Source organism: Bidens hawaiensis, unplaced genomic scaffold (genome assembly GCF_021521415.1).
Source record: "Bidens hawaiensis isolate Kalapana, Puna unplaced genomic scaffold, B.hawaiensis_p1.1 tig00028169_1, whole genome shotgun sequence".
NCBI lineage: Eukaryota > Viridiplantae > Streptophyta > Magnoliopsida > Asterales > Asteraceae > Bidens > Bidens hawaiensis.
In genome coordinates, this window is record NW_027494583.1 from 196885 (window position 1) to 214618 (window position 17734).

Genomic DNA, 17734 nt, shown 5'->3' on the forward strand with positions numbered 1-17734 from the left:
GGTTCGGAATTGACTCGTGTTGGAGTGGAATCGATTAATCTAAATAGTCAACAAAAGCATGCAGAGACCAGGTTCGGCAATTCACATTTCACCATTTTGTATTTCTTTCAAATTGGTAGGTTAGTGCTTGGAATTATTGTTTGACCCTGCCCGAACCGGATTGCCGACCTAAAACTTAGAAGCACGAAAATTTTTTTGGGTCTTGTGACTTTCGGCCCATACATGCTAAATGCTCAAGATCCGCCACTGGTTTCATAAATCATAATGTGTACATATTCTGGAAATTCGATTATCAATAAATATATTACTTTAACCATGATGTTCATTGTGATGGATTTATTGATTTCTTATTTATTTAGTTGAAGGAAGAAAATATATACAGCAATTGTTAATATTTAAATTCTTTATCAGCAATGATAATTAGTCAAAAACATTATCTTAACCAAATTAACATACAAAAACCCGTTTTATTTAAGGGTATTAAAGTGTTAAATAAATTTTTTCTTTATCAAGTAGTGAGAGATTAAAATTGATGATTAGAAAAAAAAACTGCAGTTAAAAAATTGTTGTCCTGTTAAAGAAACTTACACATATGTTTTTCTTTTTTACTTATTTTTATATATCCTTAATCATCTACGCTCACCCGTAAACCTTAAAATACTCATTTCACATCCATCTCATTGTCAACCTTTAAAGTTGTATATTGTGTTGGATTGATTGTATATCATGTGACTGCTTTTTTTATGTTGCTCAAATGCAAGTTTTGGGCATTATTGAAATGGGTGACCGCAAGGGGTGGGACGGTGTTCCTGCTCGCCACCATGAGTCTACATTGGTCTTGACTTGTCGTGGTGCTCCCACTCTATAAGGAGTCAACACGGTCTATCTATTATTGGCGAAGCATTTATGATGGCTCGGGTGACCCTGCCCCTCCCTTTTTTTTGGTGAGTAGTGTAACTTACGTGTTTTCGTCCGAAAAGTTTTATTCGTAGTGTAAATTTACCCGTTTTCATTCGACCCCATGTGTCTTTTCGTTCAAGTTTCGTCATTGCTTTGTATTGTGCATCCGCTATGAGAGTCGAACAAGTTGAAGCAGAAGCATAAGCAAATCCACTAAAGTCCTAATATGGTCAAGTATTGACCCTATTAGTACTTTAACTGACATACTTGTGGGAAATAAAGCAAATCCTTATACATGGTGAAATGTAGGGTGTCGAAATTAACTGACAACCGAAATACTTGATTGACCCGATTCATCATCAGATAGTTTGGTTCGATTAGAATAGTTTACGGGATAGAGGTAATCAAGTATCTTTTTAACCATATTAGTTCAGTTCGGATTACAAATGTATATTTTTTAAATCGGTGGACAATACGACTAAACTGAATGATTTAAAATTTTGGACGCAAATAAGCCAATGATATTCTAAAACCTTTAATATCGTCATCTTAGTTATTGTAGTTAATATTTAAAACAGCTCATATTACATGGCAAACAAAAAAGTAAAAAAACACACACACACACCAAAAAGTGGAGAACATAAATCCAGAAACAGATCTCGATTTAAATAATAGAAATATTGTATAAAATTAAGAACACAGACTGTCGGTGATTTCATTTGGGAATTATTTTTGAAAAAATCTCATTTTTGCCGGATGTGGTACGGAAATGCGGCTAACATGTTTGCATGTTACATCTTAGTATTTGAATAAATGTAAAGGGTGATTGTAACTTGTAACTGGATTTTGAAACTGGCTGTCATGGTCCCATAACTTTAAGATTGAAAGGTTTTGTGTGATTTTCGGATTACGATCAGTATTTATGGAAGCAATGGTGATTGATGGTGATAGTTGTTCATGAACTAGGATCATCTTATAAAATCATTAAAGAACGGGCCGCAAGAGGAACAAAGATCGCGGAGTCGTGAGATACTAAAGGTTACTTCACAATTCAGTCGATAATGATTAATTAACAAATATATACGAACTTTAGTTTTAATTATTTTAAGATAGTTAGTTGATTATAAGAAAATATGAAATAAAGACTACAATTTTTTAAAGACACATTAGACGCTAATAATTCAAATTATATTCATACTTATAGTTTTACATTTTGAACAATGACATTCATAACTTTTTCTTTTTTTTGCAAAAAAGCAATCTCAATAGCATAATCATCGTACATTTATATTTGATTTATATCAATATGATGACTACGAACGAAACGGGGAAACATACAAGCAAAGTTGAGTATAAATCAAATGTAAATCGTTTGTAAATTTACAAAAGTTACGCTATTAGCACTTTGCTTGCTGACGAAGTGAAAGTTAAAAGTGTCACTAATTAAACTATAAATATGTATTATTATTGACCAAGCTAATATTCTCGATGCATTTAAAACTAAACTAAAAAAAAATAAAATCATTTTTGCGTGAAAAAACCATCTTCGTTTAATTTTATGACATTAAAGTTAATAACTTGTATAAAATACATTGTAAAAACTTTAAAAGTAGCGATCAATTACTAGCACAATATCTAAGCTCTTTTGGTAATGTGTAACATTGTTCACCAGGGTAGTGAGAGTGGTTATACCATCTCGATCATCTTGCTTCGGCCTAAATTGAGGTGGGGTATGTTCCCACCCCTCCCAATCTGAATTCATCAGCAATTATAGAATTCCTCCCCCATCGATAGAACGGTATTCCCAAAGATCGATACAATATTTCCACCATTTAACCTTTTTAACTAAAAACATACATCATCATAATCCTTTATATAAAAATTTATCCATGTAATCATCATAATCTTGGCTCATTAAGAATAAACAAGTTCTTTTTAATTTTTTTTTTTATTTATGCTACACACATTTTAAACAATTTAGAGTGACTAATTACCAATAAAAATATCTCCCCATCAATAATAATAAACCAAGAGATCCAATTTCCTAAACAATTATAATTTTCCATCCTAAGTAGCCCCCCCATTCCTACCACCATCAATCTCAGCCGTTAATCTCCATCCTTAACCTCTATATATACACCTCCAAACCCACACCACACTTCTTGTACCAACCCACCATTTCCAAACCCTCAATATCACCATGTCTCTCACCGTCGAAAAAACCTCCACGGGCCGTGAGTACAAGGTCAAGGACATGTCCTTAGCCGACTTCGGCCGCCTTGAACTCGAGCTGGCCGAAGTCGAAATGCCGGGACTTATGTCCTGCCGTACTGAATTTGGCCCGTCCCAGCCGTTTAAAGGCGCCCGAATCACCGGTTCACTCCACATGACAATTCAAACCGGAGTGTTGATTGAAACCCTTACCGCCCTTGGCGCTGAGGTCAGATGGTGCTCCTGCAACATCTTCTCGACCCAAGACCATGCGGCCGCCGCCATTGCGCGTGACTCGGCTGCTGTGTTCGCGTGGAAAGGTTGATTATTGTACTGTAATTAGGAGACTGTATGTAATTAGTAGACTGTATTTGATTATGTTTATTTATGAGTGTGCAAGTGGGTCAGACACGAGCTGATCCGGACCCACTTAGTGATATTCTCGGGAACTGGATCCAACCCAGTTGTAAATAAATTGGTTCTGATCGGTTCGGGTTTAGCTGGTCTCACCGGTCTTACCCGGTTTATGTAAAGCAAAAATGGTCACACCCACCTATATTATTAGAACCTAGGAACTGAGCCCGAGCCTATTGTAGATAATTGCATCGGGTCTCGTGGGTCTTACCCGGTTTATGTCCATCCTAGTTTCCTAGGGTGTGCAAACGGGTAAGACCCAGACCCGATCCGGTCCCACTTAGTGGTAATTTCTGGATCTGGACCCAACCCTGTTGTAAATAATTGTGCTTGATCGGTTCGGGTCTTACGGGTCTTACCCGGATTATGTAAATAGAAAATGGCCACACCTGACCGAACTGGTTTAATGGTCAGGTCTCATGGGCCTTACTTGGTTTATGCTCACCCGTGACAGTTTCTTTGTATTGGAAACTTGGGATATATTAGTTTGACTGCTATAGTGTTACTGTAATTAGGATATTGTATTTGATTATTGATTTTGTTCTTGTTGTAGGCGAAACACTCCAGGAGTACTGGTGGTGTACGGAGCGAGCGTTGGACTGGGGGCCAGGTGGTGGGCCTGATCTGATTGTGGACGATGGTGGTGACGCGACGTTGTTGATTCATGAGGGAGTTAAGGCAGAGGAGGAGTATGCGAAGACCGGGAAGTTGCCGGATCCGGCGAGTACGGATAACGCGGAGTTTCAGATCGTGTTGTCGATTATTAAGGATGGGTTGGCGAGTGACCCGAAGAAGTACCACAAGATGAAGGAGAGATTGGTTGGTGTGTCGGAGGAGACGACTACTGGTGTTAAGAGGTTGTATCAGATGCAGGCTAATGGTACTCTGTTGTTCCCGGCGATTAATGTTAACGACTCGGTTACCAAGAGCAAGGTATGTGGTTTAGCCTTTTAAGTTGTAGATCTTGTGAATTGGATTGTTTTTGAGCTAGATCTGATCAGTTTAGTTGTTAATTGTTTGATTTGAACTTAATTTTGCTAGTTTTGGATTGAATTTAAGCTCACTAGTAGTAGGATTTCAGTTAATATGCTTGTTCTTAGAGGAATAATGTCGAACACATGGTGTGTACAATGTGAATTACATTATTTTTGACTTAGATCTGATCAATTAAGTTAATATCTGTTTGATTTGTAACTTCTCTGTTATAATTATTGGACTGAAGTTAAGCTCACTAGTAGTGGTATTGGTGCTGACTTGTTTCTTCTTAGAGGAATATTATGAACAGTTGGTCTGCACAACGTGAAGCGTGAACAATGTGAATCGTCTTATTTCTGACATAGAACTGACTTTTTTAGTAGATAGTTATTCGATATAAACTTCACTGTTCTAATTATTCGATTGAAACTGCATTCACTAGTAGTTGAATTTGTATTAGTACATCGTGCATAATGTGATTCACTTTATATTTGACCTAGATCTGATCAATAATAACATTTGTGTTTGATTTTGTTACAGTTTGACAACTTGTACGGATGCCGTCACTCTCTCCCTGATGGTTTGATGAGAGCCACTGATGTCATGATTGCCGGAAAGGTCGCAGTCGTGTGCGGATACGGAGATGTCGGAAAGGGTTGTGCTGCAGCCATGAAACAAGCCGGTGCACGCGTCATCGTGACCGAAATCGACCCCATCTGTGCCCTACAAGCCACTATGGAAGGTCTCCAAGTCCTCACCTTGGACGATGTAGTTTCAGAAGCCGACATCTTCGTCACCACCACCGGAAACAAAGACATCATCATGGTTTCCGATATGAAGAAGATGAAGAACAACGCGATCGTCTGCAACATTGGTCACTTCGACAATGAAATCGACATGCTTGGTCTTGAAACTTACCCGGGTGTTGAAAGAATCACCATCAAACCCCAAACCGACAGGTGGGTGTTCCCTGAAACCAAGACCGGTATCATTGTGTTGGCCGAGGGTCGGCTCATGAACTTGGGTTGTGCTACTGGACACCCGAGCTTTGTGATGTCATGCTCGTTTACCAACCAAGTGATCGCTCAGCTTGAACTATGGAAAGAGAAGGACACCGGGAAGTACAAGAAGGAAGTGTATGTGTTGCCGAAGCATCTCGATGAGAAGGTGGCTGCACTTCATCTTGGAAAGCTTGGAGCTAAGTTGACCAAGTTGACTAAGGACCAGGCTGACTACATCAGCGTGCCGGTTGAGGGTCCATACAAGCCGGCTCACTACAGGTACTGAGCGGTTTGGTTTTGGGGTGGAAGCTGTTTGTTTTTTCTATATGATACGATGACTCCAAGTATGTGTTAGGGTTTATTTTGAGTGGGTGTTGGTGGGAAAAGACCGATTGGTTGTTTCTTGTTGAGACGACCGTTGTTGTCGGTTTGAATAAGGGTTGTGTGAGAATCGTTGTAGTTGTTTGGGTTAGAGGTTTTACTTGCTCTACCTTTTGCTTTTTAATTCATCAAGAGATTTTAAAGAACAAATGGTAATCTTGTGGACCAGTCATTTGAGTTGTTAAGTCTACTTTGGCAATTTATGACTTAATTCTTATGATATACGCCAATTAATAGTCATCAATTTATGACAAATGGGACATGTACCACACCTACCATTGAGTTCAAACATGTTTTACATGTCTATTCACTCATTTAATTAGTAGGCTCGTCCTTTGACTCGTTTACACACTAGCCTATATAGTTTTTAATCCTAACCTGTTAATTTTGTGTTGAGGAATTGTCATGCATGAAAATGTAGACACTTCAAAAGTTTAGTTTAATTAACAATCTCAAACACTCTTGTACCATTGTACCATCCGAATGCAACCAGACCTAAAAACATCTGTGCATACAATGACCATGATACTTAACTCTAGCGAGCTTCATTAGTTATGCAACATTTTGCCAAGGTGGGAATGCTAAACAATAATCAACAGCGTTTCGATTTGTAATTTGAACGAGTATAGACGAGAATGAAAATGTGCTTTTGGCTTGCCATGTTGGATTAATTAGACTTTTTGAATAACAATTTTTGTTATAATCACCGTTTCGTAGTTTATATATCCATCTGACGTTTGATGTGAATCATTTTTTTTTTCAATGAAACAAGCATGATCACACATACGCACCTGTACCAAGATCATACTATGTTCATCTTGTCGCATAAACAATGTGAATCGTGTAGTTTGTGTTAACAAGAATGACAAACAATCAGCCAAGATAGCCTAACAAGAAGACCAACACAAACTCAATTATTGAAGAATTGTCAAAAAGGCATCAATGGACAACAACAAACATGTCAAATAAGGTTGGCCTCCTAAAAACATCAAGTTGCACCATGCTCATTCATTCCTAAGGCTTTTAAAACCTTCATTTTGGAAATAATACCATATTTGGAAGCCCAAAAAAAAAGATCATGCAAACACACAATGCCCTATAGCCTAAACACACTATGGCCACCTAAATATAGGACATACACATTATGCCCACCTAAAGAGTAAAGTTTTTAGCATAACACACAACACACTACACCCACCTGAAACTCTTAGTACTAGATTGGATTTGCTGTCTACACAATATGTTGTCTCACTTTGTATAACTACATAACACATGCCAGATATGGATGAAAGAAGATACTAAACGAGACACAAAATTTCAACTCATACACAACATAACTTTTTGGATCCCCCTGTTTTGAGGTTCACAAACATAACACAAACACATTATCATGTTGAGTGAGGAATTGTTTTCATTTGCTTGAACAAACACTTTAAAGTTTTAAGATAAGTTTTAATTATTAGTTGGTAACAAACCGTGAACTTTCCATTTCATGAATAGGTAATATATACACAAGGATACAACAAACTATCCTCAAAGTTAGGAAAGATAATTACAATTCAAATATACAAAATAATTACATTAATAATACCAAATATATTTGGTTAAATATATTGGTCTAATACGCCCCCGCAGTCGAAGCCGGAGATGGTCGGAGGCAAAGGCTGGATCGGAAGCGATTGAACAACTGTCGTGGTAGACCCTTCGTAAAAAATATCGGCGTATTGAAAATCAGCTGGAATGTGAAGAACACGAATCGCTCCAATACGAACTTTTTCCCTTACAAAATGGATATCGAGTTCTACGTGTTTTGTCCTTTGATGTTGCACCGGGTTTTCCGATAAGTAGACTGCTGATACGTTATCACAATATATGAGAGTTGCCTTACGAGTCGGAATGTGTAGTTCTAGTAATAAGTTACGTATCCAACTTGTTTCGGCTACGGCGTTTGCAACTCCTCTATATTCAGCCTCGACACTTGATCGAGATATGGTCGGTTGAAGTTTTGACGACCAAGAAATAATGTTATCTCCCAAAAATACACATTAACCGGACGTGGAACACCGTGAGTCCGGGCACCCCCCCCCCAATCCGCATCCGAGTATGCGATAAGCTGTTGTGATCGTGATGGGGTAATGGATAAACCGTGATTGAGGGTGCCTTTAACGTATCGAAGAACACGTTTTAAAAAATGGAGGTGTGGATCACGAGGCGCATGCATGAACAAACAAATTTGTTGTACTGCGTATGTTAAATCGGGTCGGGTAAATGTTAGGTATGTAACGCCCCAGCTAGTTATCTGTATTGTGTTCCATCTGGTAGTAAGTTTCCACTTGTTGCACTTAATTTTGAGGACGTGTCAGGAGTATGTGCGGGTTTACAATCTGACATGTTTGCTCGGTCAAGAATTTCGGAGGCGTATTTGCTTTGTGAGAGAAATAGACCACCGTCACGGCGTGTAACATTTATCCCGAGAAAATGATGAAGTTGGCCAAGATCGGACATACGAAATTCTCTTGACAAAAGATTAATAACATGTCGAAGAAGAGTGTTGTCTGACGCGGTCAAAATTATATCGTCTACATAGAGAAGCATATAGGCAGTTTGAGTTCCCTTTTTATAGACAAATAGTGAGGTATCACTAATGGTGCTTTTGAACCCGCAGTTGGTGACATATGTGGCAAACCGATCGTACCACGCTCGTGGTGCTTGTTTCAACCCGTAAAGAGATTTGATTAGTCGGCATACATGGTTAGGGTGTGTTTGATCTCGGAAGCCCGGGGGTTGAAACATATATACAGTCTCGTTAAGGTTTCCGTGAAGGAAGGCGTTTTTAACATCTAGCTGGTGGAAAGCCAACCACGTGAGACAGCTAGGCTAAGGACGGTGCGTATCGTTGTAGGTTTGACCACAGGGCTGAACGTCTCGTCACAATCTATACCGACTTGTTGACTTTTACCATTGACGACTAGACGTGCTTTATAACATTGAAGGGTACCGTCCGCATGAAATTTATGGCGAAAAAGCCACATGCACCTGATTATGTTGGTGTCCGGGGGTCTTGGTACTAATTCCCATGTGTCATTATCCAATAAAGCTCGATATTCCTCATTCATAGCTGCATGCCAGTTTGGATCATTAAGGGCTTGGATTGGCGTTTTGGGTATAGGAGAGAGAGGTGGTTCAGTTTGGATGTTAAGGTTAGTGGCAGGCGTGGTTTTGTGATTCCAGATTTTGATCTAGTGGTCATGGTGTGAGTATGGATAGGTTGTGTAGTGTTTGTTGTATTTGGTTGAGATATGGAATGGGTAGCAGTGGAAGAAGTTTGAGTGGTAGATGCAGTTTGAATTTGTGATGAGTTGAGTTGGTGGGTTGGGGTTTGGTTGGGATGGTGGATTGTTTGTGAATGATTTTGTTGTGGGACCGTAGGAGGGCCGGTAGATTGGTCATGGGTTGAAGAGTGGGTGGGGGCTGGTGGAATGTTGGAAGGTGAACTGGTGAATGGTTGATCTGGTGGTATATTTAGGCTTGGTGTGGGTTGTATATTAATGTGATTGGGTTGGAAAATTAATGGAGATGGATCTGGCTGAAGGAATGTATAGTTGTGAGTTTGTTTGGAATTTTGATCAACATACGGAAATGTTGATTCATCGAAAGTGACATGGCGAGAAAACAATACTTTACCCGAGGAGATGTCAAGGCATCGGTATCCCCGAAACTCGGAGTGGTATCCCAAAAAAAATACATCGGGTTGAACGAGTGGAAAGTTTGTGTGACCGAGTTGATGACATGTTCGGATAACATGCGCAGCCAAATACCCTTAGATGTTCATAAGATGGGTTTTTGAGATATAGTGCAGCTGTGGGAGTTTGAAATTTTAGAACTTTTGTGGGTAAAATATTGTGTAAGTAGCAAGCGGTATGAAGCGCCTCGACCCAAAATGTCGGTGGTAGGGAGGCATGGGTTAAGAGAGTGAGCATGATCGCGTTAAGGCGTTGAATCATGCGTTCTGATTTTCCGTTTTGTTGGGATGTTTGTGGACACGAAAACCGAAATTGTAACCCGTTAGAATTTGCAAAAGATTTAAATGAGTGATTGTCAAATTCTCTACCTAGATCGCATTGGAAAGATTTTATGACAATGCTAAATTAAGTTTTAATATAGGTATGAAAATTTGCAAACTTGACGAATGTTTCAGATTTAAATTTGAGAGGATATACCCATGTGTATTGTGTGAAATCATCGACAAGAACCATATAGTATTTATAACCAGTTTTGCTCAAAATGGGTGAGGTCCACAAATCACAATGAACAATGTCAAAAGGTAAAACAGTACTAGAATTGGAATTAGAAAATGGCAAACGTTTGTGCTTTGACAATTGGCAAGAATTGCAAACAGTAGTCTTCGCACGTTTATTACACGCAATAATTTTATTGGAAACTAAAAAATCAAAAACCGAAAGACCGGGGTGGCCCAAGCGATCATGCCACGGGTCTTGTGAAATGGAAGCAAATGCAACTGGTTCTTTAGGTGGTGTGACCGGGTAGGTGAGCGGGTAAAGACGACTTGAACTATTGTGACGAGAGATTATCTTCCCACTCGGGTACTCCTTCACAGAAAAACCATAAGGGTCAAAATCAACAGATATATAATTATCAATAGTAAACTTACAAACCGAGATAAGGTTTTTGATTATATTGTGTGTATAAAGGACATCTTTTAGGTGAAGGGGTCGGTTTTGGTATGGTAGGGTGGCGTGTCCTGATCCAAGGACGGGCATGCGTGCACCATTACCTACAAAAATCGAGCCAATAGGACAAGAAGACATAGGATTAGTAATTTTACCTTGGTCACTTGTGAGATGGTCCGATGCACCCGAATCCATGAACCACGGTGCTTCGTCATTGTTAATGTTCATGGCTTGTAATGCTTCACCAATCTGTGTGGGTTGAAGTGGATCAAATTCATCAATGTGGGCCTGAGCAGCTGATGTGGCAGGTGGATTACCGTGAACTTTCCATTCCATGAATAGGTAATATATACACAAGGATACAACAAACTATCCTCAAAGTAGGAAAGATAAATACAATTCAAATATACAAAATAATTAAATTAATAATACCAAATATATTTGGTTAAATATATTGGTCTAATATTAATAAGCAATCTCAGATACCCATGTACCGTCCGAATGTACCCAGGCCAAAAACATGTGCGTACAAATGGCTACATTATTACAAGTTTCGGTCAACATGCTTCATCTGTGACATAACCTTGTGGTAAAACGGGTATGTTGAAAAAAAAAATACAAAAATGTTTTTCTATTTATATTTTTTACTAAGTATGGATGAGGATGATGGTGTGCTTTTGGCTTCTTGTGTTGGGAGTCATTTATCATTCACAAAATACCTTTTAAACTCATTCGAACTTTTGAAGAACAAAATCTGTTATAATCAGTGTCGTTATATCCATTCGATGCCTCTATTATAGGCATTCGTCATATATCATATGTTAGCAGAACAAATCAACCAATCTTGTTACCATCATCGTCTTTTACACTAGCGCACATTTACATATTTTGTACAAGAGTATCCGAAAACCAAGATCTAGCTATGTTCATCATATCCTATAAATGAATCGATAAATTTTCATTCTAGGAAACTAGTTTGTTACAAATAATCAAGAATAATGGCGAACATCGAGGCAAGATGCCTAGGCTAACTTTAGGACAAGCACTACTCCAATGATTGAAGAATTGTCAAAAGGGTATCAATGGACTACAACAAACATGTCAAATAAGGTTGGCCTCCCAAAAACATCAAGTTACACCATGATCATACATTCTTAAGGCTTTTAAGAACCTCCTTTCAGAAACAATACCATGTTTGGAAGCCACAATATGCATTATAGAACAAACACAATGGCCACCAAAATATCTTGATATAGCACAAGCAAAATGCCCACCTAAAAATCTTGACATAGGTAAAGATCTTGAAATAGCACACACACACTATCCATCTAAAGATCTTCATCTCACTTTATAAGTTACATTACATATTGTCAGCACCAATATGTCGTCGCACTTTGTATCATACATTACTACCATACAAGTCATACGTAGACGAAACATACTAAACGAGTCAACGAGACACAAAATCTTAACTCTTACACAATATAACAACCTTTAGGATCCCCCTATTTTGAGGGTCACAATTCATAACATAACACAAACACATTATACATTCACCTTAGAAACCAAATTAACCTACACTTGATCATACCAAAATGACAACATAACATAAATGACCACCTAAGTTAGTCTCAAAACAAGAACCATGGACACCTCAAATCCAACCAAGATTAAGACTTTTATCATGTGTTCATAGCATCTCTAGCACATCTAGTGATAACCTCACACCCTCTATTATAAGGACCAGCAACCCCTTTACCATTACAGTTATAATATGAAGCACCAGGTGTACCACAAGGCACAAGATCCCTCTTCAATGTCTCATAACTTATATACTTCTTCTCCATCATCAACACTCTCCTGCTGCTTTCAGACTCCATCATTTCATCCTCTGAATACTCACCTATCTTCCCACTGCAAACCCTCTTCAAGATTGGATCAAGTTCATTGCTTTTCACCAAATCTGGGCTCAAGATTGAAACCCCAGATGAAATTATCAAGTGGGTGTGTAAGATTAACAAGAAAAATGGTAAAAAGATGGATTTCATTTGGGTTTTTTGAGAGGATTTTGTATGCAATCTGGGAGGTTTTTTAGGAGGGTTAAATGAAGGGTATTGATGGTTCAAAGGGTCTCTCACCTACTACCAAATAGAGGGCTGGATCCCATATAAACACAAATCTTATATTCTGTTACTAGTGATGGATTCATGATTTTGAAGATAACATTTTTGGAATTATGGTTTTAATGAGAAAAAATAGAAGTTGTTTATAACTTTATACTTTACTTAATATATATAAAGTTTCAAAATTATATATTTTAAAGTGGAGGTAAATAATATATTTTTATCCACGTAGACAAAAACCAAAAATTGTTAGGTAGTGTTTGGTACGTAAAAATGAGAGATGTAATGAAATAGATTATAATGATATGAAATGAAATGAAATTACCTCTTTGATTTTCATTATATTCCCCTTTTAAAACACCACAAATTCATTTCATATGTTTTTTTTCACTATACATCTCCACCACCACGACCGCTTACCATCGCCACCGCTGCCCTCCCCACCACCAACCATCGTCACCATCTCCAACCACCATCAATGCCCACCACTGCCACCTACAACCACCGCCATCACCACACACTACCGTTTTTATTTTATTTCTTTGTCTTTTCCTCCCAACCAAACAATTCAAAGTAATGATTCATTCTGTTCTACACGATAACCAAACATTTCAATGAAATGGTAATGATTCATTTCATGGGCAATGTTCATTCCATTACTCAATCGCAAACACACTCTTAAATTGTATCGAAGACTAAGTAAGATTGTGCTAATAAAACAGTTAGATTGATTCCATTCGCAAATTTTTGGAACCGAAAACTCAATTCAGTTTAAAATTGAGCCGAAAAATGAATATGAAATTCAGTTAGGTTATAAATTCGGTTTAGGTTAGATTTTTATACAATCGATTTGAAAACAAATTATTGAACACCACGAATACATTCCTAGCCTTCCACGGTAGCTTCACAAAATAAAGTTATATGTTTCGATGAAAAATTTTGAGACCATTACACAATAATAATATTAGAGAAAGATGGGGCTATTCTCCACAAATAAGTTTTGTTATCAAGTTCGGAACTCAACGGTGGATGTCTCGGCTACGGAATGGAAAAAGTGGGTAGGTCAATCTTTTTGGATGAAAGACGGAAATGAATAAAATTACAAAACTTTAGATGCCCCTTTTAAAAGAAACGTTGTCAACGAAATCAGTTGATGCCCATTATGTGAGCAACATAATTAGCGGACCATATATTAATCTCTTGCTACGTCGCATCGGTGATTTAGCATTTTATTAGTAGTTAGTGCGGACTATCTCTGGTGTACGCCTGTGAGATCTGTGATCTTCTCAAAATCAAACTCGATAGTGTGGATCAATTAAATTCGGTACTCACCTTTTGAGAATTTGGGTACTGGTATCGAGCCGCACCAGTATCATACCGAGTATTTTCTGTACCAGTTCTGGTATAGATATTTAAAACAACAAAAATACATGTTATCTTTTAAATTATTTTTTGAATATATTTCTACAATAATATCTAATAAGGTTACAATAATATCTAATAAGGTTATGATTGGGTTGGGCATGATATCTTTGAAGTGAAGCATGATGTTGGTAATGGTAAATCAAAGGATGGCACTTCATTTCTTCAACTAGTGGGAGATAATAATGATAAGGTCATGTAACATCATATCGTATGAACGTAGAAATTTGCGAATGCCGTTAATTGGAACATATACTATTTGGATCGCAATAAAGTATGTCACTCTCTCAAGTTATTGGAAAAGAATCATAAAGTAATCATTAAGTTTTAGATAAATTTCTTATGGGATTGTATCATTATCAATCACGCAAATAATCGAGATGACAAATTGGTTGAATCGATCGGGTTTGACCAGGATCAAATTGGGTTAACCTAGATGAAATGTACAAAACCGGGTATTGGGCATCACTAGTTCCTGCTACGGTCAGGATGGTAAAAAATCGGATAGGGTTCAAAACCGGTTATAAATAAAAAAACACAACCATATGTAACCATGTAATGTGGGGTAGGGCATGATACCGATTACCGAGTACTAGAAACCACTTTTGTAATATTTTGTTTTTAAACTTCCAACATTGAAATTTGCTTTAATCTTGTAAAAAAATAACTAAAATAAATTACTTTAAAATGAAGTTAAAATGGTAAAATCAAAACTGGCAAGAAATGGTGTTCTATCGGTTAAAAAAATAACTAGAAATCTTCCCCCTATGTTAATAACCGCTTATAACAAGTTTCGGGTCGGGTACAAAATCATATATTGAAAGTAACTGAGTATGTAATTAGGTATTGTGAGAACTGGTTTCGGGTTGGGGTTTTCGGCCAAATTCTATACCCTACGGGTATGTTTGGGTATAAAAGTAGATATAATGCTCTGGTTTCGGGACCTTTGGTTGGGTTCAAGTCCATGCACGGTTTTCCTATTCATATTGGGGGCTAGCTAGAAATTTTTTCTTACGGGTTCGGATAATTTCGAGAAATGAACGACTGATTGTCTGTCACTTAAGTTTGGGTTTTATATGGATTCGATGTCGAAATTTCTACGGATGGAATGTCAAAATACACAAATATATAACACTAAAAAATAATTTGTGCGAGTTTGGCCATACCCGTTCCTCAAAAGCTGTCCTCACGGCTATGTCCCATGGGTTAAGCCAGTGGCGGATCCAGAGAATAATTTCAGGGGTAGCGTAAAAAAATTTAATCGTCCGTTAAGAAATTTTTTTACCGGTTTCGCGTTAAACGGGTTTTGATTACGCGTTTCGCGTGTAACGGAGCCTAGTATAGCGTTTTGCTCATACAGGTGTTTGGTTACGCGTTTGGCGTGTCTCAGGCCCTACTTCGTGCTACAAGCATACCGACGCCCGATTAACCCAAACTTGTTTACTTAATGATAGTGTAAAATTATTCAAACTTATTAAATATTAATACAACTAGGTTAGTTACCCGTGTAGCACACGGGTTAAAATAAATAAATTTATTTAAATAATAACATAATGTAAAATACAAAAAATATTTTCAATAAATATAAAGATATATTATATGGTAGAATAAATTACACAATACATAATATGGAAATAAAAAGTTGTTACAAAATTCATAAATTTTAAAATATTTCTTTGTACACAATATTTGTAATTTTATTTGTAACTTTATTTTATATATCAAAACTTAGTAGTTTCACATTGTTTTTGCTTAAAACTCTAAATAATCCAACACATAACTGACCATAAACTAAATAAATTGCCTAAAGATTGAATTTAGTTTTTATTAATCGTCATTGCAAAACGAAAATAAAGTGAAATTTCATTCTTTGAAATTGATTATTTTATCTAAAGGTGTATGATTTTTTTTACGAATAAAAGTATGTGTTCCAATATTAATTTTGGATATGATTTCGGCTTTTATAGCACGACTATCATATTGTATTTTCATATGTAGTTTAGTTTCATTGCATAGACCAATTTTCTAGTTTTTTTTTTTATTTTAAGTAACATCACTTCAACATCGGCTTTAGGATTAATCTATGACTTGACAACCTTAGATTTGAGGCCATTTAAAACATCATAAAACTAATACTTTCTTGTAACATATCATTTTACTGAAAAATGGTAATATTTTCATCTCCCGGACACATGGATAACAAACGTTTGCTAATTTTTTTGTACGACCTCATTTTTTTGGTGCAAGTACAACTCATTCACTAAAAAATTCTATATTTTTGAAAACTTCAATAATAGAAGGATATACAAAGTCAATTTTTCATCTGATTAACAGTGTGCTAATGTCTAACATTTGTATGCCAAAGATAAGAAGTTGTCTTATCTACCTGAAAACCAAAACATGTAGTCTAGTGTTTATATATATATTTTTAATTTTTATGATGATGAACTTAACATAAACGATGAGTTGATTAAATAATCAATTAAAAAATGAAGTTGTAAATGGTTAATTTTTAAACCAACCCGTGACCGAACTCGTTCTAATCATAAACTGTTTTAACCTTAACCATGTTTGATACATTAATCAGTTAAAAAACCGGCTCATTTAAACTAACATAAACACTGAATTTGTCTTTTAAGGTTTTGAAAGAAAAAACTTGAAATTTAGTGAACAGTCATATATATTTAGACCATGTGTAGTCATAAAGCTCCACTACTAGGGGTTATGCGTCACGTGGCGCCCAGTCAGAGTTATGGTTTTGTACAAAAACAGGCTGTAGTCATAACTCTCCACCCCCAGGCATTATGCGCCATGTGGCGCCCAGTCATTATTAATTTTATTTGTTTTTTTAAATACTAAATCATTTAAATAAATTAACATAAAATTAAAAATTACATTAAACTTCCAAATAAAAAATACATTAAACTAAATTAAAAAAAAAATACATCAAATTAAAATAAAAAAACATAAATAATACTAATAAAACTAAAACTCATTTATATTTTTCTAAAATTTTCGCTCATCGAGCGGCTTTTAGAGATTGGACTATCGGGTCGTCTTCGGATAGCTCGTTTGATAAACACTCGATGTCTTTGTCTATCTCATTCCTTCGAAGTAGGTCGACGGCGTCCAAATTTACTTGAAGTCGTTGGGTTCCAAGTTGGTGTAAATCTTGGAATCGAGAGTTCATTAATTAGAATTGGCTTTCCAATTCGGGATTCGAACCCGTTGCCGACGACGAACCGGCCCCTTTCCCCTTTCCTTTGCCTTTGGTTCTTCTACCCCCAGGCCGAGGCATGTCGGTAGTATTCACGGGGTCATTATCGCTTAAGTTGAAGTTTCGAGCGTCGGAACTGGGCGTGTCTGGATCAACCGAAGACGATGTTTTAGACTTTTTTTTTACTCGGGCCACCGTCGTTCGGCTTCGACACCCAACACCAAGCCCCATTTTGGGTGAAACCTCAATAGGTCTTTCCAAATGCCAAAGTAGTTGAAGGTCCCGCCGACCTTATGTTGAAACTCAACCAACGCGTTATCCATGACTTCCGCGTCCGAGACACCGCTACTCCTAATTCGATTCATCTGAGAGAAAACCGTATGGAAAGCCATGCATTTA

The 17734-nt window shown here is 37.1% G+C and overlaps 1 protein-coding gene across 1 annotated transcript; it reads left to right on the top strand.

Moving 5' to 3' along the window:
• Positions 1-3057: 3057 nt before the first annotated feature.
• Positions 3058-6050, top strand: LOC143576448 (adenosylhomocysteinase). The gene is made up of 3 exons (XM_077060537.1): positions 3058-3431; positions 4079-4458; positions 5041-6050. Exons 1-3 carry the CDS (start codon positions 3101-3103, stop codon positions 5785-5787), a joined length of 1458 nt encoding a protein of 485 aa, XP_076916652.1. The 5' UTR covers positions 3058-3100; the 3' UTR covers positions 5788-6050.
• The last annotated feature ends 11684 nt before the right edge of the window (positions 6051-17734 follow it).